At 43.4% G+C, this 22,677-nt stretch overlaps 1 protein-coding gene across 1 annotated transcript in view; it reads left to right on the forward strand.

Moving 5' to 3' along the window:
- Positions 1 to 22,677, forward strand: part of ADAMTS2 (ADAM metallopeptidase with thrombospondin type 1 motif 2) — a 384,270-nt gene that overhangs the window by 282,798 nt on the left and 78,795 nt on the right. The window contains exon 6 of the mRNA XM_077326669.1: positions 21,719 to 21,875. Within this exon, the coding sequence (XP_077182784.1) occupies positions 21,719 to 21,875 (157 nt within the window). The remainder of the gene's footprint in view (positions 1 to 21,718; positions 21,876 to 22,677) is intronic.

Genomic DNA, 22,677 nt, shown 5'->3' on the forward strand with positions numbered 1-22,677 from the left:
CAATTAGTTAACCGGTGTTTTTGTGAACAGTCCATATGATGTCAAGATCAGCCCATTATTTAGATGGTTTATTCTTATGCTTCTTTCAGGCAAGATTTCTGGTGATTTTTCTTTCACCTAAAAGGCAGTTGCAGCATCAGGCTGTCCCAGGTACTCAGTTAAAGGTTGTTGAGACCTTGCCTTTAAAATCCTTCTTAGAAGCTAATTAGATGCTACTTGTTCTGTCATCTTTCTCATGGTGGTTATAAATAATGACCAACTCTTGTGAGAATTGCACAACCTTTTTTACAATTTTGAGCAAGCCAAATTACTAATCTTTTAAAAAGCATCATGTTTATTAGAATGATAAACTTATAAACGAATAATAAATGTAATTAGAATGATAAACAATATTTTTCTAATTTAAACAGTGATTCTGGCTAACTACCAAGTTTTTAAAAGTGTTTAAGCCTTCCCTCCCATAATTTCTGATTTATGTGTGTGTTTGTTTTGTTATCAAATGGCAGCTGCCTTATGCTGACCACATGGGGTTTTCCTGGCAAGAGACATCCAGAGGTGGCTTGCCATTGCCTGCCTTTGTGTAGCAGCCCTAAACTTCCTTGGTGTTGAAGGAGGACACCAAAAGTAATCTCTGAAGCTGCTGAACTCTTTCTTTTCTGATTACTTCAGACAGCAAAAGTAGAAGAGTACCTCCCCCTAGCATATTTATAGTAAGGCTGAGAGAACTGATGTATAACTTAGAGAAGATGAGGCTATGGAGTGATATGATATAGCTGTGTTTAAGTATTTAAAACATGAACACGTTGAAGACAGGGCCAACTTGTTACTTCAGCTTTAGAGGCAAGGACTAGGAGCAATGGTTGCAAATTTATATATTGATTTGATTTGTATCCCACTCCTCACTCAAAGTCTCAGGGTAGCTAACAGCATAGGTAAAATACAGCATAAGATACATTAGATACCATTTTAAGACCATAAAATAATATAAAACATACACAATCATTACAATTAGGATTAGTAACCCTCCTAATCACCACTTGGCTACAATCATAAATCAGCCCAATACTTATCAGGGTAGTTCTTGATGTAACAGTGAAATTATGGGAAAAGAGGTTCCACTTAAATATTAGAAAGTATATTCTGATGGTGAGAGCTGTTCATCGATGCAATATGCTACCTCAGAGGGTGACGAAGTGTTCCTTCGTTGAAAATCTTTACGAGGAAATGGATGAGCATCCAACATGGGTGTGTAATTTTTTAGTCCCTGAGAAAGTGGGGGACTGGACTGGATGTCCCTCTGTCGTCTCTTCCAGCTCTATGTGATTCTGATTTAAAGCATTTTCCACCTCTAAAATCTCCCAACCCAGAACTGGCAACCTTATTGCACAGTTAGAACTTGAACATGGAATTTGCCACTGAAACTGAATTTGCAGTATCTTTTTTTCTGCCACTAGTCATGGCTTGATCCAGACCAAATAGTTCTAGCTTTGGGGTCACATATATTTGCAGTCACAACACATCCCACCTAGCCTACATGACTTCCCCTTAGCATACCTTACATAGTATGTACTATGTCTTTGCTCTGGCTCATTTTTTTCCTTCTCTGCTTAAAATTCAGGAAGAGCAGGACTTTTCTGAAGGAGATTACTTCCTGTAGTAAATCCTTCCTTCCTGTTTATTATTTCTTAGATTTTTAGGGGCAATATATTAATTATGTTTACACTTCATTGTAGAAAAGGAATCCTTCAGCTGTGCAAAAAGGCTGTGGTGTGGAACCATCCTAACTGCATGCCTCCTCAATGCACATGTTCCAATATTTGAAGAATAATTTTTAATCTGATGGTCTATGAAGAAGTCTTCTGGTCCCTGGATTACTTTCAGGAGAACATATTAGCCTGTGTGGTGTAGTGGTTAAGAGTAGGAGACTCTAAAGAATTGGGCTTGATCCCCCGCTCTTCCACATGCAGCCAGTTGGGTGACCTTGGGCCAGTCATGGGATGATCTTGCAGAACAGTTCTCTTAGAGCTCTCTCAGTCACACCTGCCTCACAGAGTGTTTATTGTGTGGAGAGGAAAGGAAATGTGTTTGTAAGCTGCTTTGGGACTCCAGGTAATGAAAAGCAGGGTATAAAGACCCAGTTCTTCTTCTTCGTCTTCTTCTTCTTTGTCTTCTTGTATGGAACACAGAGGCTGACCATTCCTGCTCAAGTCATGAACTTCTGGAGTAACATAAGCTTCAGCTTTAAAATGGCAGCTTTAGGAATGCCTTCAAAGTCCTAGATCATGCTAGAAGTTGATTCCCATCGCCATTAATTCTTCTCACATTGTTAACCTTAGCTAGATGGCAAGCTTTCAAATGCCTCTTATGCTTCAGAATATGCAGAGAATTTTTTGTTTCTTCAAAATAAAATGTTGAGAAAGAATTTTCTGCTCTAAAGATTCAAGCAAAGCAGCTGCAAATTTTCACTAAGTTATGTGTAATGCAACTTTGAACAGTTATCTTGTTCCAAGAGAACAGCTTCCAACAAAACATGTTATGATGGATTTGGACAGGAACAAAATAGCCAAGCCAACCATGTTGGAAAGCAGATTTTTGCTGTCATCTTTCCCTTTCCTTTTCCAGTATGCTGAATAGGAAATGTTGCTTATAATGTTGGTGGAGCTGAAGCTTCAGCCATTACCAGGAATGGTCAACAAAGTCTGCTGGGCATCTTACAGTCTCTCTGTCCTCCCTTAAAATCTTGCAGGTAGTTCCCCCCCCCCCCCCCATGCCAGCCATGTTTCAAGAGTACATCCCTGTACACATCACTTAAGAATTCTACTGGATCCCTTGCGGAGTTCTCCTCTCTGTATTTCTTCTTGGCTAACTTCCATCCACTCAGACCCATTTCCCGTCAAACCAAAAGTTGAAATTTTGCATCAGCCAGGACAGACTCATAGATTCCTCTCAGTATACGGGAGGACAGTGATCCCTCTGACAGGCAGCTTTCAAAGCATGATGTAGCTTGATTAAACACAATACTTTTGGACACAGAACAGGAATTCAGTGCATACTAGAAGTGCAATGAGGTCCTTCTTACTGCATATCATATATGCATTTTTTTTCTCTTCCCTCTCATTCCTGAAGGATAGATTGCTTTCGTTTTTTATGAGATTGACAGCATGCCAGGTTTTTTTCCATTGTGTTACCTGCAAGATGCTGCCCTGGCTAATATTTTATACCAGATAGAACTTTTTCTCCTTGGCAATATATTTATATGGTGATATTAGATAGTAAAAGATCTAACATGCTACTACCAGAAATTACTTCTCACAGTCCTTTAAAGAGAAAAATGTCAGTTTGGTGATTGAGTTCTGCAGTTGTTTTGCTGCTATTGACTTTGTTACCATGGATACTAGATGCTGTGTTTTCCTTTTTTGTTTATCTTTTTATAACAACTTGCCTGGTTCATGTGGCAGAGGGAAATAATCTCAATAAGCATTTAAGAGAAATTTTTTTAGAGGATTAAAGCTCTTTGTCATTTTGATGGCTTGAATATATTTTAGGTTGTGTCTGACCTGGATGCTATCTTATTTCTAAATGCTGCCAGTAATATAAACACTTGCCCTTTGAAAATCTAACAAGATAAATGTCACCTCTAGTAAGTTGCAGGTATTCTAAAGGAAGGTACGGAATCACCAGACTTTACAGCTGGAGCACCATCTAATGGATTGGTTTTGAAAGGTCCTTTACAATGTAATACAAAGGTGTTTCATATTACTTCCCTTATTTTCCAATAACAGGCAGTCATTTCTGCCAGCAGTGAAACTGACAAATCCCATTTGTCAAAAACCCAATTCGATAAACCTTTCCACTAACAAAACAGAGCCAGTATTCAAATTTTTCTGCTCCATTTCTCCGTGGTATCCCCATAGCAGTTCATTAAAAAGAATCCTAGTAATTGAACCAAAATAATCAATAAAAAGAGCAGAATAATATTTATTTAAATAGCAATAAAGGCCAATAAACAGCAAGGAATCATTGACTAGCCTGCTCACTAATGCAAAATTAAGAGTGTGTTATATGCTAATCAAACCACATCAATAGTATTCAGAATGCAATTTACAAAAATGTGAATCACTTGCTCAGTTTTACTCAGTAATTGTCAGACCAGAAACAGAGTGGTCTTTACTCTGGGTCAGTCTGCCTTTTGGGGCTACAAGAAAGCATCTGAGAATGTGCCCTTGGTTTTCCAGCTTACTGTTTTTCTCTCATCCATCAGAAGTTTCAAAAGTCAGTCAAATGGAATTCGTGCTGGCAACAGTCAGTCAAATAGGATTCATTTTCCTTTCACCCTTACCAGCTTTAATTCCTATATGCTCCTGGGAGCAGCACAGCCTAGCAATATATGCTGCTTCAGCCAATGTTGAAGAACTCTCAACAGAAAATGGCAGCATACTGTTTTCTGATTCTCCACCCCCCAAGTGTGCAAGTCCTCCCACAGAGCATCATTCACAATCCTGCTACACCTTATTAGTTTTCTATATCCCCTTTTTGTCATTGTTGAAATTATCTGGTGTCTGCCATAACAGAGTTTCTAATGCTGGTATTTATTTCACCAGGATGATGGGATTTGAGAATTATTCCATTATGGAGCCACTATTTTTCCTTGAACATCAGAATAGCATCAGTGGCAAGACCAATGTTTTCATTGTATCTGGAATCCTGCCCTGTCCGTAATTGGTTCCAGAGTCTGTAGAAGAAGACAACAGCGGCATAAGGTGCTGGGAATGAACTAGTGGCTTCTGCTCATATCTACCTGCCTAGGATCTAAGGTGGGGGCTCCCATTGTGGTGCCCAGGGGAACCATGGTGCCCACCGTTTCTTGGTGCCACCATTTCTTTAGAAAAGGGTGGGACCAAGTGGGGCTTTTTCCTGGCAAGGTTTCCAACTGGACATTTGAGATTTGATTGGCTATGCATATTTTTTTAAAACATTGCTTTGGTGGCAGCCAAACACAAGGAGCTTCAGTGTGTGATTGAAAGTAAATGGTAGTATTTTATGGCTGGCTTCATCTCCTGTGGCAGCCATTTGGGGACTGTACCCACGATACTGAGTCAGAATTCCAAAGGTGCCCACAGGCATAAAATGTCTGGGGACCCCAATGTAAGGTTTTCAGTCATACTCTCTGACTTGATTATGCATGGCAGTGGCATGCTCCACTGTTTCTTGTGTCACCATGGGGGATGAATTTCAGTGGTGGAGCCAGTCCGCCACTTTCTGCATCCCAATAGGAGACACATTTTAGCAATGGAGAAACTCCAACATCGAAATGCATCCCCCCTGGGAAATGCAGCCTCAGCGTAAGTGTTCTGCCACGTGTGTTGGTGGTGAGGTTTTTTAAAAGAAGTGCTCCCTTGCTATGGGCCATCAGAGGCTCTAAAGAGGGCCAGGGCCAGAAGGGGGCCAGGCCGATGCCAATGTTGTACATAAGCAGGGATTAGCCCTGCTGCCATGCAAGGGCTGGCCCAGCCTTTCCTGTCCATGCATAATCAGTCTCTGTGAGGCGAAGTAGACTCTGGTCACTTTAATGCATTGTAACTCTTGTTTCTATTTTAAAGAGCTTTACAATTAAATTTTAAGTCCTGGCCACTAGCTCAAAACCATTGTAGCTAGTTGATATCCCATTCTTTCTTAGCAGAGTAAAGAAATGCCAAAGAAGATTTGCATGCAAGATGCTGTGAGCATAGCAACTGCACTGGAATCTGTAGTAATGTTGCTCGCACCTACCATTCATGGAGTGACACACCAGCATAGCCATTATAGTAGCCATATATGGAAACAGCCTGCTATTACACTGCCATGCCAGAAAGTCTCTGAGCAAGCATCCACAGAAGAGAAGAAAGAACAAAAACAACAATGAACCCTCCACTCTAAGAAGGGATTGCACCATGCCTAAAAAGAACCTACAGATTGCCACAGGCCTGTGATATCTGCAGATGCAATCAGGTAGACACACAGGGAAGAAAGCATGGTCACTTCGCCCACCACTCAGATACTTCCATGGTTTGACTCAGCAGAGGAAATCCCCCTGGAAGTTCACAACTTCTTCCGGGCCAAGGGTTAAGGGCTGGGGATTGAGAAGAATGTCCCTAGGAGCAACTTTTTCTGAGCCAAGGGAAACTCAAATGTGAGGACAGCAGATGAGCCAGAAGGTATTCCTGTTCCTTGGCCAGTAGTTTAGTAGCACAAGGTGAGCATGTGTGAGGATTCCTCATTTAAGCCCTGCATTGGTTTAACTGAGTTTGAGGCACAGCAGCAGGGAATGGGCCATATCTACCGATTGGGTTTTTCATACTCTAATCATTTTGTTTAGCACCTTCCCATCCAGCCAGCTTTGCTTACTGCTGCCTGCCAGTATTGACTTGAGAAGCCCTCGTTTTCAGTCTCTCTTCCAGTCATGGTCATTTCTCACACAACAGTGGGGATCAGGGGGATTGTGAACCTGGAAGAACCCAAACCTCCTTGCTAGAGCATAAGTGTATGGACTTCATAAAATTAGACTGCCTAGATCGAAGAGCCATCTTAGCCTAACTTTACACTCAGTTATGCTGGGATTAGAAACAAGCAGAGGGTATGAAGTTAGGGCATGCATAGATCCCTATCTACCAAACATCATGAAAACAAAGATCACTATGAACCAATGCATACAGCCTCAGGAACAGAATTCTGAAAGAAAACCTTCTTGGTGTAACAAAGCACCTGTGCCTGTGCATTTGAAAGCTGCATTGAAAGACAGCAGACTCTTAGGTACAGCTGTCCCTATTGCTGCATGCAGGGTTACGGGGGACAGCTTTACAGTGGCTGATCTCCTTTCTCCAAGGTCACCGACAGAGGGGTGCACTTGGGGAGAATGTATCACACTGCTGCCAGCTGCCTTGTGGAGTTGTGCAGGATACGGTCTTCTGCCATACCTTATTTAACATCTGTATGCACCCTTTTGCTCAGATCGTCAGAGGGTTTGGACTGTCAGAGGGTTGGGAGTGTCATCAGTATGTTCCTGATGGATGGCTGCCCTGATTCACCCCCAAAGTCATTCACCAAATGTCTGGAAGCAGTGGCAGGATGGATTAACCAGACATGCTTGGAACTCAACCTTTCAAAGACAGAGGTCTGTGGCTGGGTAGGAGAAAGCGCAACTACTCAGACTTTACAAGGTGCAGCTTATACCTGCACATTCAGCCAGGAACTTGGGGTGATCTTTGACATCTCCCTTATTATGGAGGCGCAGATCACAAGAGTAATGCAGATGGTGTTCTTATATCTTTGTCAAGTCAAACGACTAGCACCCTATTTGGCCCTGGCACACCTAGCCACGATGATCCATGTAATGGTGACCTCTAAACTGGACTTGTGTAACTTGCTCTATGTGGGCCTTCCCTTATTTCTGACCCAGAAATTGCAGTTAGGCCAAAATGTAGTGGCCCGGGTCCTCACAGGAACACCTTGGAGGGCCCACATTCAGCCTGTGCTTTGGCAGCTGCACTGCCTTCTGATTGAATTCCAGACCAAGTTTAAGGTTTTGGTACTTAACTTCAAGGCCATCCACAATTTAGGGCTGGCATACCTGAGGGACCACCTCTCTGCCTATGCCCCGCAAAGAGCACTCCACTTCCAAAATTCCAACCAGTTGGTGGTCCCCGGCCCCAAGGAAATATGTTTGGCCTCAACCCAAGCCAGAACTTTTTCAGTCCTGGCCCCTACTTGGTGAAATGAGCTCCCAGAAGAGATCCAGGTTCATTTAGATCCCAAAATTTGGTTTAGTAGGATAAGGCAGAGCAACAGAATTCAGTTTTTATATATTTACTAGAAATTAAGCCCGCTGAAGCTGAAATACAGCAGGCGCTAGTGGACTGGGGGTAATAAGGGGAGAAAGGAAGATAGAAGAGGGAAGGAGGGATGGGAGTGAGAAAGGAGAAGGGGTGGGTGAAGGGATGAATAGAAGGGAGGAAGGGAGGAAGGGAGAAAGGCAGGCAAGTCGAAAGAGAGGAAGTGAGAGGGAGAGAGAAACAGGCAGGAAGTAGAGAGAGAAACAGGAAGAAAGGAATGCATGAAGTAAAGAAGGAAGAAGGAAGGAGGGAGGGAGGGAGGTGGACTGGGAGGGGAGGGGGAAAGGAGGGGGTTGTGCATGTTCCAGGGGGAGTGGCGAGGAAAACGTGAAGGGGGGGTGGGGAAAAGCATTGGGTAGAGAGGGGTGGGTGCATGGATCGCGGGCACGACTTTGTGGGGGGGCAGATGGCAACGGGTGAGTGCATGGGTCGTGATCGGCGGCGGAGGCGGGGAGCGCGGGGGCGAGTTTTGAGTTTTTGTTTCGCGGCTCCCTCCGAGTTTTTATCACAGACAGGCTCCTCCCCTTTCTCCTCCTACCTACCCCTTTAGGGCTTTGTTATTACAGCTCCGCAGGAGCGGTTACAGATGTTTTCATTATTTTTAATCTGGACCCTTTGTTCTTTACCGCCCCTATGAATCCAATAAATATATAAATAGGACAAATTCAAATAAATAATATTAGGCAGAAAGCCACACAGTCTCTCTCTCTCTCTCTCTCTCTCTCTCTCTCTCTCTCTCTCTCTCTCTCTCTCTCTCTCTCTCATATTTGATAGATAGAACCTTGAAACTGTTGAAATTTCATGATGCACAATTTTTTCAGGCACTGTGTTCCTTTTCCTTCAGAGTGTTTGGAGCAGAGAGATCAGGATGAAGATGCTATCCACAATGTTCTTCCCTTAATTTTGAAAATAAAAATTTCATTTATACCCAGGTTAGGTTTAGGTCAAGATATGGAAACCCTTGGGCCTCCATGCCAAACTTGTATACTGTTTAGCTGTGAAGATGTTTGTGTATTGGCAAACAAAATGAGAGGGGGGACCGAGGTTGTAGTTGGCCAGACATTTGTGTGAGAGAACTGAGCCCTGCTGCTGTTGTCAGCTTCCTAAGGACCTCTCTTTAGTTTCTTGAGTACAGAAAAGGCACTCCATGCCAAACAAAATAGTCTGGTATATTGCTGTTTGGCATGCATGCTGATGGTCTGTGTATCTGGTTTTGGGGCTCTAAAGAAATCTCTATTCCTTTCTACAAATTATTTTTATATTCCAATATTGCATTTTGTGATGAATTAGATTTTGTTCCTAATGTTTCTCTTGAGCATCATTGTTCTCTTCATCCATTCATGTCTGCCTGATGGCAGCTGGCCTGAATTAATCGAATCTATCACTTGTTTCCTTGTGCAAATAAGCTCTTTATTTATAATCTTTTAAAATCCTTTGTTAGTTATATCAATAATGTATAGCACCTGACTTTTATTCAGGTTTTAAAAAATAGAAATGGCATGAGTCTTGCCTCTACCATAATCCTGTTTTATTTTCACATCCTTTGCAAAACAGATCAAATGGTAAAATACGTAACTTGATCTTGTTCAATTAGATCACAGGAATTAAATTACTGTGTTGCAATATTGGACAGCATGATGTCACAACACATTGGTTCTGATTACTAACTTATTTTGTAGTCTTGACAAGGTTTTTATAGTAATACTAGTTGTTAAGCCCGCTGCAGTAAAAAATGCAGCAGACGCTAGCGGGATGAAGGGGGGGCAGGCTTGGGGAGGCATGGAGAGGCCTCCTGGCTGGCGGCCACTGTCCCCTCCCAACGTGGCGGGTCGAGGTCGCGTTGAACAGGTGGGCCCCGGGCCAGTCATGGGTGAGCGACGGTGCAGCAGGGCTGCTGGCCCTGGCTTCACGGCAGCTATCATGAGGGCCATGAGGCAGTGGCGGGCCCAGTTCTCTGCTAGCGGCATGGCCTGATGTTGAAGTGCAGTGCTGCTGGGACCTACCTCTCTTGGTGGTCTCTATTGGGGGGGCCTCATCTACAGCAGGGTGGAAATGTCTGCGGCAGCACTGGCTCCAGTGGCTCATTTTGGGCAGTGCCAGTGGCTCCCACTCTGCACTGGCAGCGGCCATGTGGAGCGGTGAAGTGGCGGAGTCATGCCTGCTCCGGCAGCCAGGCACGTCTGTGGCCAGGCTGCCAGAGAAGAGAGTGGGTGGTGAGGTAGGGTGGGGTGCTTAAAGGCCAGTTTCAAGTCCAGACACTGTCCAAGGGTGGACATGCTCTACCTCTGGCAGTTTCCCAAATATTAAACAGAACCATGGATAAGGATAATATTTATTTTAAATTTATATATGCCTTTCTCCAAATAAATCCCAAACTGTTTCCAAAAATGAAAATAATAAAATTCGTAAAATTCAACATAAAATACAAACAACAAAGGCATAACTTCATTAAAATCTGTTTGGTCATGCTCTATATATCAGTTTGGCTTAGTCCTTATAACTGTTACACTGCGTTCCTTCCCAGCCAGGCCTTTCACGTACTCTGTTTTTCCTTTGACATTGGCAGCTGCATCCTTATGTCCAAACGTTTAAGTTAAAAAATATCTTGGCAAAGTATATTTATGCTGTATGTTGAGTATGCTGGAATAATACGGAGTTAGAACACTTAAGTTGACATATAAATAATGGTTGTGGTTCTTGTTAGAATGACACTGTTGCCCTGGTAACATTATTTTTGCAAGTGCAAGGCTGGAGTTCACATGTGTTTCTTAAAAATTCTGGAAGTTACTGGCTGTTACAATAAGTCATTCATTTTATAGCATTTCATGGGAATATGCTTTATTTTATTTCCTCTGGGAATATGCTTTATTTTTCCCCCTTCAAATTAATTACTATTAACAACATACTTGAACTATTAACTCTTTTGTTACATAAGCTGTGATTGTCATCCTCCCCAGTAAAGCATTTGTTCTCTGTATCATTTTGCAAAGATTTTTTTTCATTTAACCTACTGTAGTATGGACATGATCCCTTATCACATAGTATATGCAAGCTGAAAGAATATGGTGTGAGATGTAGAATCACACCTGCTGGTCCTGTCCTCAATCTCCACATATTCAGTGATCAAAAAAAGCGTGTTCACATGTTTACTTTATTTATTTATTTATTCTGTGGATTTTAGGCCACCCCTCTATGAAAAGGTCTAGGGGACAGCTTACAATTAGGGCCCATTCATTTTGCACATGTACAGAATTGTGGCATGTATAGGAAGAATGTCTATTGTATTCTGGCCTTCAGATGAACATGTCTGTATGCATATGGGATGGAGTATACGGGGGCAGCATTGTCAACCATGTGACAAATGGATAGGAGGCCACTTGAGGGAAATTGTAAATTTCTCCCTAACATTGGGAGATTTCCCTGAGGGGCTCAAGGAGGCAGTGGTGTGCCCTCTACTGAAAAAAACATTGCTGGACCCACAGGACCCCGCCAGCTACCGCCCAGTCTCGCATCTTGCGTTTCTGGGCAAGTTAGTAGAGCAGGTCACAGTGGATCAGCTCCTAGCATTCTTGGAAGAAACTTTGGCCCTGGACCCATACCAGTCTGGCTTTCGAACTGGCCATGGGTGGAGACTGCGCTGGTATCCTTGATCGAGATGGTTTGGCCATTCTCGTGCTTTTAGATCTGTTGGCCACATTTGATGTGGTCGACCACGAGATTTTGGCCCACCGCCTTGCCGGGGCCGGATTTAGGGGGACCGCACTAAAGTGGCTGGTCTCCTTTCTCTGGAACCGGACACAGCGGGTTGCAGTGGGCGAAGAGTTGTTGGCCCCTTTCGGGCTCCCATGTGGAGTACCTCAGGGGGCGATACTCTCCCCTGCACTTTTTAACATTTGTATGCGCCCTCTAGCCCAGCTGGTCGAAGGCTATGGGCTCGGTTGCCATCAATATGCAGATGACACCCAGCTCTACTCCCCCCCCAGATACATTTGCCAGATGTTTAGAATCAGGGGCTGGATGGATCAGGCAGAGTCGCCTGAAACTCAGCCCCTCCAAGAGGGAGGTCCTGTGGCTGGGTAGAAATGGGCAGGATCAGGAAGTGCATCTCCCACGCCTGGATGGGGTGCAATTAACACCGGCACTAGAAGCCAGGAACTTGGGTGTGACCTTTGATACCTCCCTTTCCATGGAGGCTCAGGTCACAAAAGTAGCCCAAACTGCGTTTTTTCATCTGCGCCAAGCGTGGCTACTAGCACCCTACCTGCCCTCTGAACACTTGGCGACAGTGATCCATGCGACGGTCACTTCGAGACTAGACTATTGTAACTTGCTCTACATGGGCCTACCCTTGGCTTTGACCCAGAAATTGCAGCTGGTACAGAACGTGGCTGCAAGGGACCTCACTGAAACATCTTGGAGGGCCCATATTCAGCCGGTGCTACGCCATCTGCACTGGTTACCAATCAGCTTCCGGATCAAGTTTAAGGTTCTGGTTTTAACCTTTAAGGCTATATGCGGCCTGGGTCCAACTTATTTGTGGGACCACTTATCTGCTGATGCCCCCCGCAGGGCTCTTCGCTCTGTGGGTATGAATTTACTGGTGATCCTGGGCCCCCGGGACATACACCTGGCCTCGACCAGGGCCAGGGCTTTTTCAGCCCTGGATCCAACCTAGTGGAATGAGCTCCCAGAAGAGCTACGGGCCCTGCGGGATTTGTCAGCTTTCCGCAGGGCCTGCAAGACGGAGCTCTTCCACCAGGCATATGGTTGAGGCCAGGGCGACTCCCAGCGCTGTCAGCTGTGGATCTCTAGCCGAAACCAACTAAATCCCTCACTCCCAGATAGAGAGTAATTTCTCCCATTGCTGAACGGGGGGAGGGGAGTGGGTTATATATTTATTATCCACCATTGTGAAATTGTGTTTTAATTACATTTTAATGGGTTTTTATGGGATTTTATTGTTCTTATGAATCTCTGTAAACTGCTGCGAGACTTTTGAGAGTGGTGGTATATAAATATAAAGATAAATAAACAAACATACAAACAAGCAACCTAGAGAAAATATGTTCAGTCCCTTTAATGGAGGCCTTATGGTATGTGTCTGGTGCTGTTAATTACCTTGATGGCTTGAAAAGTGTCACCTGCCCATTTCCACACATTAAAGATCTGTTAAAGGGACAGGACATTTTTTTCTCCTGGGTGTCAGCAACTCTAATATGGGGTGTGAAATGGACAGGAGATATCAAAAGGGCCAAACAACGGAAAAGCAAGTATCATTTTGAAGATGTGAAAAGAAGTCAGACTTAAAACCTAAAGGTCATATGAAGATGCACATTGCAATAAGAAATCTGGGTTAATTATATTAGCATTTAGTATTCTTTTGATAAATTCCAGATCTTTGATAAATTCCAGATCTCAGAACTAAACTGGATGCTGAGAGATGTGTGACTGGAAAAGCAGATGGTGAGGAAACAATCCTGATCAGGACCATGGTGCCAGAGAGAGATCTGAACACTTTCTGCCACACCATTGTCTCAGGCACATCACTCACCCCTCTGAACTGATTCTGCTCCTTGGGGGGAGGGGGGACATACTGATTCTTGTATAGTCTCTGTGGGCAAATAGCAGCTCTGGAGAAGAAGTGATTTAAATGGAAGGGAAAGCATGGAAGGTAAGTATTTGGGGCTTTTAGGTTGTTGCTGCTTTTTTAACATAGCAGATCTGATTGCATGTCTCCTGCCATCTTTTCTGCTTACAAAGACCCAGATCTCTGCTTTATTATTGCAATGTAGTATTACAAAGTTATTGCCCACATACTAGTTCAGGGGTCCCCAAATGTGGTCCCCATGGGCTCCATGGACACCTTTCCTGGTACCCCCTGAGTGTTTTCAGAAACTGAGCAGGGCTAGGTACAGGTTTTGCCCAGCAAGATTTCTAATTTGTCACTGGAAATTTGCCTGTCTGTACAGATTTTTTAAAACTGCTTTAGCTGGAGTTGTCACCATAATACAGTGTGGCTGAAGGCAAGCTGCAGCAGCCATGTTGTGGCTGGCTTCATGTCCTGTGGTAGCTCTTCTGTGGCAGCCAATGTGTGGCTGCACCCAGCATGGTGTCAGAATTCCAAAGAAGCCTGAAGGCTCTAAAAGGTTGCCCCCCCCCCTGTAAACGCCATAGACTGTGTTCTTTACTAGCTTGTTTGTTCCTTTCATAGAAATGATAAAAGGGTAGTAACCTATTGTTACTAATTTGAAGCCAACTATGCAACCACACAGAGGGAACCAGTTAGGATAGAATCAAAGTTGTCTCTTCCATGATTCTCAAGACGGCTGGAGATTGATAATAGCAAGTAGCAAAAGAGAAAGTATGCTGCTTGTTCTGCAATCATTCCTGGCTTGAAACCCAAACCTATTTTTCAATCTTATTGGTCCAAGCCAGTATAGAGGTGAAAAAATTAACTGGTAGGCTGACAGGAGTTGATTGACTCTATTGTCTTGTTCTTTTAATTTAAATTTATTGCACCTTGTAAACTTTATCCCTGATCCTTCTGTTTATCTTGAATACCATCCTAGTTGCTCTTGATGTGTTCACATTCTGGTGAGTTCATATGCATATTGATGCTATATATTCTAAATCATTTATTAGCTGATACAAAACCACTGACAGTTCTTGTTGTGTATGAGCACAACTGTGTAACATGCTACAACTTCCATATAATATTTCAGATATTAGTTCTGCATACTTCCTTTTTGTCTGACTCTTCCAATATGTCTTTATCAATTTCTGCAATACTCCTCTAAATCTGACATCTTATTGGAATTTTAAATCAGAGAAAATGATACATAATACCTTCCCTGAATCAGAGCAACTTGTATTCCAATGCTCTATAAACAAAATAGTTTTTAATCAATCTCTTTGACTCAACTTTGTCTTTCTTTTTACAATATACCATTTTTTACAATATACCATTTTTGTGAAAAAGGCCAGTTCCTCCAATTTCTTTTATTTTGCTTCCATTTCAGCAATTAGAATAAGTCTTGTTCTAAAACTGAAATTATCAAAGATAAAGCCTATTAAAGTATCAACAGAATTCTTGGTGTCACAGTCTTTAAAGTGTCTTTATTTTGAAAAAAAAAATCAAATGGATTGTTTCATGTATTCTTTATACGTTTTATGTAAACTGCCCTAAACCTCTGGGGAGGGCGGTATATAAATATAATAAACAAACAATTAGTCATTTTTATATACCTTCTAGAAATATGTGATGGCTATAACCATCAATACTTTTTAAAGTGCTAATACTATACCCATTTTGCCAGCTTGCTCTCTCTATATTTCTTGAAGATCCCAATATACATTGTAATATAAAACTCTGTAAAATATCCAGTGACTTTGTTGAATGCCATATGTCACAGAATTCAAATACATAAAATTTAATATATATTCCTTACCGACACATGAAGCATGGATTTACTTAGCACTGAAACTGGAATTGCTTTTGGACCAGTAGAATCTCATTTGTAAGGTGCTTGGAAAACTTACTGAATAATGAATCTTTTCATATTAGAGTTCTGCATGAGACAACACAGATCAACCAAAGTGATTTCAACTAGAGAGCTGGCTAGAGTTTTTCATATGTAGTAAAAGAGATTTTTCAAAGCAAAATAGATATATAAATATAGATATGCATATGTTTTGGAGGGAAATAATAGCTCCATTGAAATCAGTTGCTTGACAAATATTCTCATCTATGTAGGTAATGGTTCTGTTCTGATCATGATTCTCTTTTTATCTATTCTGAGGTTCCCAGTATAGTGGGAAGCCTGTTGTCAATCTCCATCATTAGCTGTTGCAACTCCCAGGGGCAGCCTTCCAGCATCCTCTCTGACAGAATATCACTTCTGGGCACAACCCAGAAGAAACTATAGGTAGCTCTAGCAATTGCCGAAAACTGTATGGTTTTAAGACAGAGGCCTTTTATGCACTGGTGTTTTCCTTCACTTTTACCATGCATTCCCATTGGGTGTATTTTTCCCTTCTGCATGCCAACTCACTTTCAGTTTGCAGACATGTTGGGCTTTCTTTTTCCTTCTGCATGGTTTTTACTTCCTTCAGCACTCGGTTTATTTTCCTTTTGCTGTGTCTGTTTTTTTAAAACGTCTTATTACTGTGGTTCCCCCTTTTCTTCACTCACAAGGCAAAGGTAATTTACAAGCATAACAATTCAATCAAACTTTCTTCTTCCCTTTTTTCTATCTCTGGGAGGTTACTCCTTTACCACCTATATTGTGCCACATGGCTGGTCTCTCGTCATTGGCAGGCAGGATGTATTTTTTGAAAGTGTAAGGAGAGCTACTTTCCCGTTGTTTCAGTATCATGCAACCATCTTGCTGAAGGTTTAATGCTTCTCCCACTGTCAGTATTGCTAAGAATTTAAATTTTCCTCTTTGAAGTTTATCAATCTAGCATAGCAAAGGAGGGAACTAGAGGCGGCTGAGATGTGCAGAAGGATCTTGGTAGTCTCCCCTTTTGTTTCCGGAGGAATGGCCCACATGGGGAGACCTCAACCAAAGCCCATTAGCTGCTGGCTCATTCAAGCCGTTCCTTAGGCCTGCTGCCTGATGTCTCTCAGATGGCAGCACCCTCCACGACAACATGTCAATAGAGGAGCCTGTGCCCCCCCCATGTGCAACATGTCAATATAGGAGCCTGTGCCCCCCCTCCTGCCAGAGCTGCCTTCATCCGCAGAGTGGGGGCAGCACAGCAATGCCAGGGCGGCTGGCAGGAGTAGCGCGAGAGGAGGAAGCGTTTCAGCAGATGTGAGGAGAGGGGGAGGGGAGAGGGAATAAAGATTCTCACATGTAGCTAGATCTGCAGGACACGCAAACACTTGCCTGGGAAGTAGGTGATGCATGGCAAGTTCCTTCCAAAGCAACACCAAGTTGCATTGCGCATGCACGTCTAAATAAGCACAGAAACAGTGCCTTTTGCAGGGGGGATGAAGGAGCAGCCAGCGGTGAAAAATGCCTAGGCAAAGACATCAGTGATCAACAGGGGGGAGGGCAAGAACCCTCACCCAGGCGGCTTAATGTGGCTGCAGTGAGTTTGAAGCCGGCAGAGATTCTCTCTCCACTCCTTAACCAGAAGAGCCCTGGGTGCGAAGGAGGGGAAGACATGGGAGCCACGGAGTTTGGGAGCAGGTGGAAGAGCCACACAACAGGCAAGGGCAGGGCTTGCAGCGGGGAGGGGGGGAGGCGCTCCTAGCTTCTGACTTTCATTAGGGTCTTACCAGCAATGTGTTCCTCAACCCCTCTCTGAGAGGTTGCTGCTGGCTCAGTTTCCCCATCGCTCTCCCTTCAGCAGGCCCAACAACAAGGTGCTCAAAATTGCCTCAGCGTGCCCTCCGGCTAAAGCACATGCGGCCCAGGGAAAGGACCCTTCCTTGGTGCATTGTGCATCCAGCCAGTGCATTCAAGCAAACAGAGAGTTTTGCGCTTGGAGAAAGGGTTGATGGCTGCTTGGAAATCAGCCAAGAGCCAGGAGTGCCTTCCCTCCTCCCGCAAGCCTTGCCCATCATGGGGCTCTTCTTCCCATCCCAAACTCCGTGGCTCCCATGTCTCTCCCTCCTTCGCACCCAAGGGGAGAGAAATGCCCAGGGCTCTTCTGATTAAGGAGCGAAGAGAGGATCTCTGCTGGCTTCAAACTAGTTGCAGCTACGTTAAGCCCCCTGGGTGAAGGTTCCTGCCCTAACTTGGCCTATCTTTTAAAAATAGTGTGGGGCCTCTTTTCTGTAGTATTTAAGCTGCCACCCCTTTGTGGAAGCGTCTCAGCAGCCGTGAGGAGAGGGGGTGGGGGGAGGGGGGAAGGGTGGAGAGAACAAAGATTTTCACTCTTTATGTAGATGTTTCACATTAGGGGCGAGAATCTTTGTCGTTTGATTTTTAAATTGGAAACTATAAGTGTATAACACAGTCTCAATTGGATACAAGACAGCTTGATTAATCGGCTTGTCCTTCCAATCAAATTACCTTACTACATAAAGTTTACATTTACTGAGATTTAAAACAGAGTTAACCTCTTATGGTAAAACTAGTGTCACTTCTACCAATATTAATTAAGATAAATTTTACAGCAGTTTTTCCCCTTAGGGAATTTATTTTAAAGAAAAGATACAATTCCAGACAAAGCTGCAACAAATCAGTTCCTAGAAAAATTGGGAGTATAACAGCAGAAATCTTGGGGGTGCTGTTGGGCATGATGTTGCTTACAGGGAAAACCCTGGAGTGGTTTCATAACCCCCTAGGAATCATCAGACACTCTATGGTTGTGATCCCCAACCACCGGGATTCGGCCCGGTGCCGGACTGCAACAGCCCTGGCACCGGGCCGCAGCTCCCTGCCTCCACAGGGCCGCACCGGGCCGTGCATGCGCATTTGCGCCATGTGCAGCCGCAAATGCGCATGCGCAGCACTCTCGGGCAATCGTTCTCCCCACCGCCGCCGGTCCGCAGCCTGAAAAAGGTTGTGGACCACTGCTCTATGGTAAAACTCACAGTTTTAGGTGATTCCTTGAGTGCTCTGATATCACTTCTAGGTTTCCCCCCAAAATGGCTAAATACTGCCATCCCAGCAGTTATTTTATTTTTTTACTATGAAAGTCTATCACAGGTACATAAAAGAGTGATAGGTCTGCTGTTATTTTGCTAATTTAAAAGGTAGCGTCTCCATATGATCTGTATTTTAGATTAGCGGTCCCCAACCTTCTTGTCGTCGGGGACCACGTCCGAGGGTGGGAGAGAGCCAGCGGCCCGGCCACAGCAGCTGCACGTAAACGCGCACGAGCAGTTGCCGAACATGCGTGTTTTCGCCACTAGGTGGCGCTAACGCGCATGCGCAGAACAGCCGCACGTGCGTGTTTTCGCCAGCAGGGGGCGCAAACACGCATGCGCGGTGGCTCCGCGCGTGCGTGTTTCCGTCGCTGGCGTGCCAGCGGCCGCGCCTGCCTCTTCCCCCCTCTCGCTGCGGGGGGGGAAGGCAGGCGTGGCCGCTGGCAGCCCGGTACCATGGCCTTAATGGCCCGGTACCGGGCTGCGGACCGGGGGTTGACGACCCCTGTTTTAGATGATAGGAAGAATTAAAAGATTTCTCAATATGACATAGGGTATCTACACTACCTGTACCACAATCCCATATTCTGTCAGAGTATGGTATCTTTAGATACGTCCCTTGCAAAACTCTAGTTAGTAAGGCATTAAGGTACAACAATATAAAGGCATGCCTATAACGAGGAACAGTCAAATATAAGCGGTAATTAGGAAGAATGCCAACAAACACATCATCCTCTACAGACTGTATGATCGTATTTAAATTGATGTTTCTTAATTGTTCTTATGGCTTCCTGTATGGTAACTGCATAAAGGAAGTGCAAGGCCTGAAATCATTGCTCAACAAGTTTATCCCAATGGGAAACATGAGAATCCTCTAAGCTGAGTTAGCCTTCTTGATATCAGAGTATATAATTTTGCTTTTAAGAGAAAAAGACTTCAGCCAAGCCCAAGGTTGAAGAGATGGTTGTCCCAGTTCAACTGAGAGGGCTATCCCTGCTACACAGTTCTGCAGATGGAACATAGGAATTTAAGAAGAACTGAATCCAAGGACTCTCCTATTTTATCATTTCAGACACCATCCCCATATATACTTTGCATGGCCACCTTGGTGTTAAACAATTTGATGGCAGATGGGATATACTGAGTCTCAGATGAATAAAAGAATGATAATATTTGATGCCGCTGTAGCCAGTTTTTAAAATGAGCAGGTTGCACTGACCAGGGTGTAAACTGCACGGAGCTTTTATTCCAATCCCAGGTCGATTCAGTCCCTGCCGTCTACACAGAATGCGATTTCCGTTTTGATTCTGGATGATTTAAATTTTCTTTCTGCAGCAAGAAGGATTAATCCGGAGTGACCCTACCTTTATTGTGCAATATATTAGAGTGCTTTTAATTCTCAATATTTTTAAAATCAAATTGAGAAAGCAGGCTGTTTTGAATCTGGGCTTTGCTCCGTGGTAGAGAACCCCTGAATGGCCAAAGTTGATCATGTGACAAGCTTGCCTTAAAGGATAAGCCCCTAATTTCTCTCAACTTTGGTCGGTCTTGGATTTTTTCTCCCTCCTCTGCCTTCTGCGATCCTCTCTCCCCCTCTCCAAGAAAAGAAAGAGGATCCCTGCTTGGCTCCTCCACCCCCCCCCTTCAAGAAAAGAAAGAAAGAGGCTCCCCCCCCTTCTGAATTACCCTAACCACGTGCAGAACACTTTCTATTTCAATGTGGGAGGGAGAGGAAGATCCGAGTTCAAATCGATCTGAATTCAACAGGATTGACAATGGAATAAACAAAGTAAGTGCAGACTCTGCCCAGGTTAATCTTAGGGAAAGCCAAAAATATTAGCAAACTGTTATTTCCAGGTATTAAAGAAGGCATGAGATGGAGGAAAACACTTGTTTTAACCACTTATATAGATCATTTAAAGATAACAAGGTCAATTTATCTGGTAAACTAATGGTCACATTTATAAATAAGTAGAAAACTGATTATTCTAGATGGTCTTAAGGAGAGAGTAGACTATGGGGACTTTACTTGTTTGAGCAAATTTGGGGCAAGAATTATAAATTGTTTTCTAATCTCCATTGACTTTATTGAACTAGTAAACTATCCTGAACTGGAGAAAACAATTGCTAGAAATCATATGCCTTATTTCTACTCATATGTCTATAATCTATGTCCTATATATATCATCATAAAATATAATTGTCAGTTTGTCAGGGAGTAGGGGGAGAATTGCAGATTCATCATTCTGGTTGATCAGGTCAGAGGCTGGATATCTCAAACAAGATATACTTCTCAAGCCCTGCTCTCTGTGCATGACAGACTCTTTTCTATGGTGGTACCTCCTCTCTGGAATGTATTCTCCCCTTGAGGCATGTACTCTATTTTTATATGCCTGCCTAAAGCACATATTTTAACATAGACTTTTAATTTGGGATTTCTGTGACAGTTAACATCTAGAAGATTCGCATGGACTTTATGCACTATTGGCTACAACTCTGATTATTTATGAATTATGTACCATAATGATTGGATTGTAACCATTTACTGGGCTGAAGTTTAGAGGCTTGGTCTGCTGTCACAGCATTTCTGTAAAAAGATCTATAACATATTATTGAAATACCTTCAGAATGTCAACCCTCCACGTGGAGCAAGACATCCCCCACCACCAGTAGACACTTCCCCAACACTGCTCACCTGGCTGCTGGGACCAAAAAATGCAGTAAAAAGGGACACCAGCAGCATTCTGATGTGGTGATGTCTTTTCCCATGTTCCTGATGGACTGTTTACGCACTGGGAACCTCACTGCCCCAGCTCTTGTGCAGAAGCACAAATTGGGGGTGGGTGAGGCACAGTGGGACAAATGCTCCCCAGTGTGGATGCAGGAAGAGGTGAGGCAACCTGTCATGACTAAAACTCCAGGCTGCAGCCCTGCATGAAACCTCCAGTGCATAAACAGTCGAAGTGAAGCAAGTGGTTTACGTCACCAGGTGATCCTAGGAATGCTCTGGAATTTGGACAAAATTCTATGTTTAAATTGAACACCCTGACGTCTCTTTTAACTGCACAGGGAGCAATGTCAGTGCATCACCAGAAATGTCATTACATCTCTGGTGAGCACTTCTATCACACAGATGTCCTCCTGCTGGTTACCAGGCCTGTGTCACCCTAAATATCTTAAAAATTAAAGAGAAATAGGTAGACTCAAAACAATTCATTTTCCTTTTTTTCCCCCTTTAATCATTTAGTCCATGAGCTTAATTGAGATCGGTAACCCTTCTCAGAGCTTAGAGAATGTATGCCGTTGGGCCTACCTACAACAGAAACCTGATACTGGACATGCTGAATATCACGATCATGCTATTTTTCTCACAAGGCAGGATTTTGGCCCCTCTGGAATGCAAGGTAAGATCTGTATGGAATGAGACCTGTTATAAAAACATCACTGCTGGATCATCATACAACAGGCTGTAGAACACCGACATTTCATAAATTATTCAGTAGAAGAAGCTACATTTGCCTTCAAGTCTCCCTCCTCATCCTGTTCCTCTTGTCCTGGACTTCTGATTCCCCTGTGACAGTTTCCCAGACTATTTTAGGACCCCATCCTACATTTTGAGAATCTCTGCCTCAAATGAAGCTTCTGATTGTCTTAGTTTATATTTATTTGTCAGCTTCGAAGGTTTTATTTTGAGGGCAAGCTTCTAATTCTTAACCAAAACAAAGACATTTTCCAAGTTAGCAGATTGGCCATAAAAAACGATGAGAATTTTGGAAAAAGAACAGATTTCTCAGGATAGATTCAAGTGGGTAGCTGGGTGAGTCTTAAGTAGCACAACAAAATCAGAGTCCAGTAACACCTTTAAGACCAACAAAAATTTATTCAAGGCATGAGCTTTCTAGTGCAAGCACTCTTCCTCAGACTATGAACTACCGTCATAACAGTGGGAATATAATTTTCACCCAAATGTGAAAATATTCCTGCAAGTGAAAAACTGTGCTGGCAACTATGTTGTCCTGAGACCAAAGAGTTAAATTCAAAATTACATTACATATTACTAACATCACCTTACAGTCACATTGCCTCAAATAAATCCGTCTCCACTTGGGTGGAGACGGATGGGGCCAGCAACAAATGGTAAAATGACAGCCATTAATCAGTAACATAGACAGTTTTATTTCTCCTATGTTTTTGTGAACTACAACT

This window comes from Paroedura picta, chromosome 3 (genome assembly GCF_049243985.1).
Source record: "Paroedura picta isolate Pp20150507F chromosome 3, Ppicta_v3.0, whole genome shotgun sequence".
Classification (NCBI taxonomy): Eukaryota; Metazoa; Chordata; class Lepidosauria; order Squamata; family Gekkonidae; genus Paroedura; species Paroedura picta.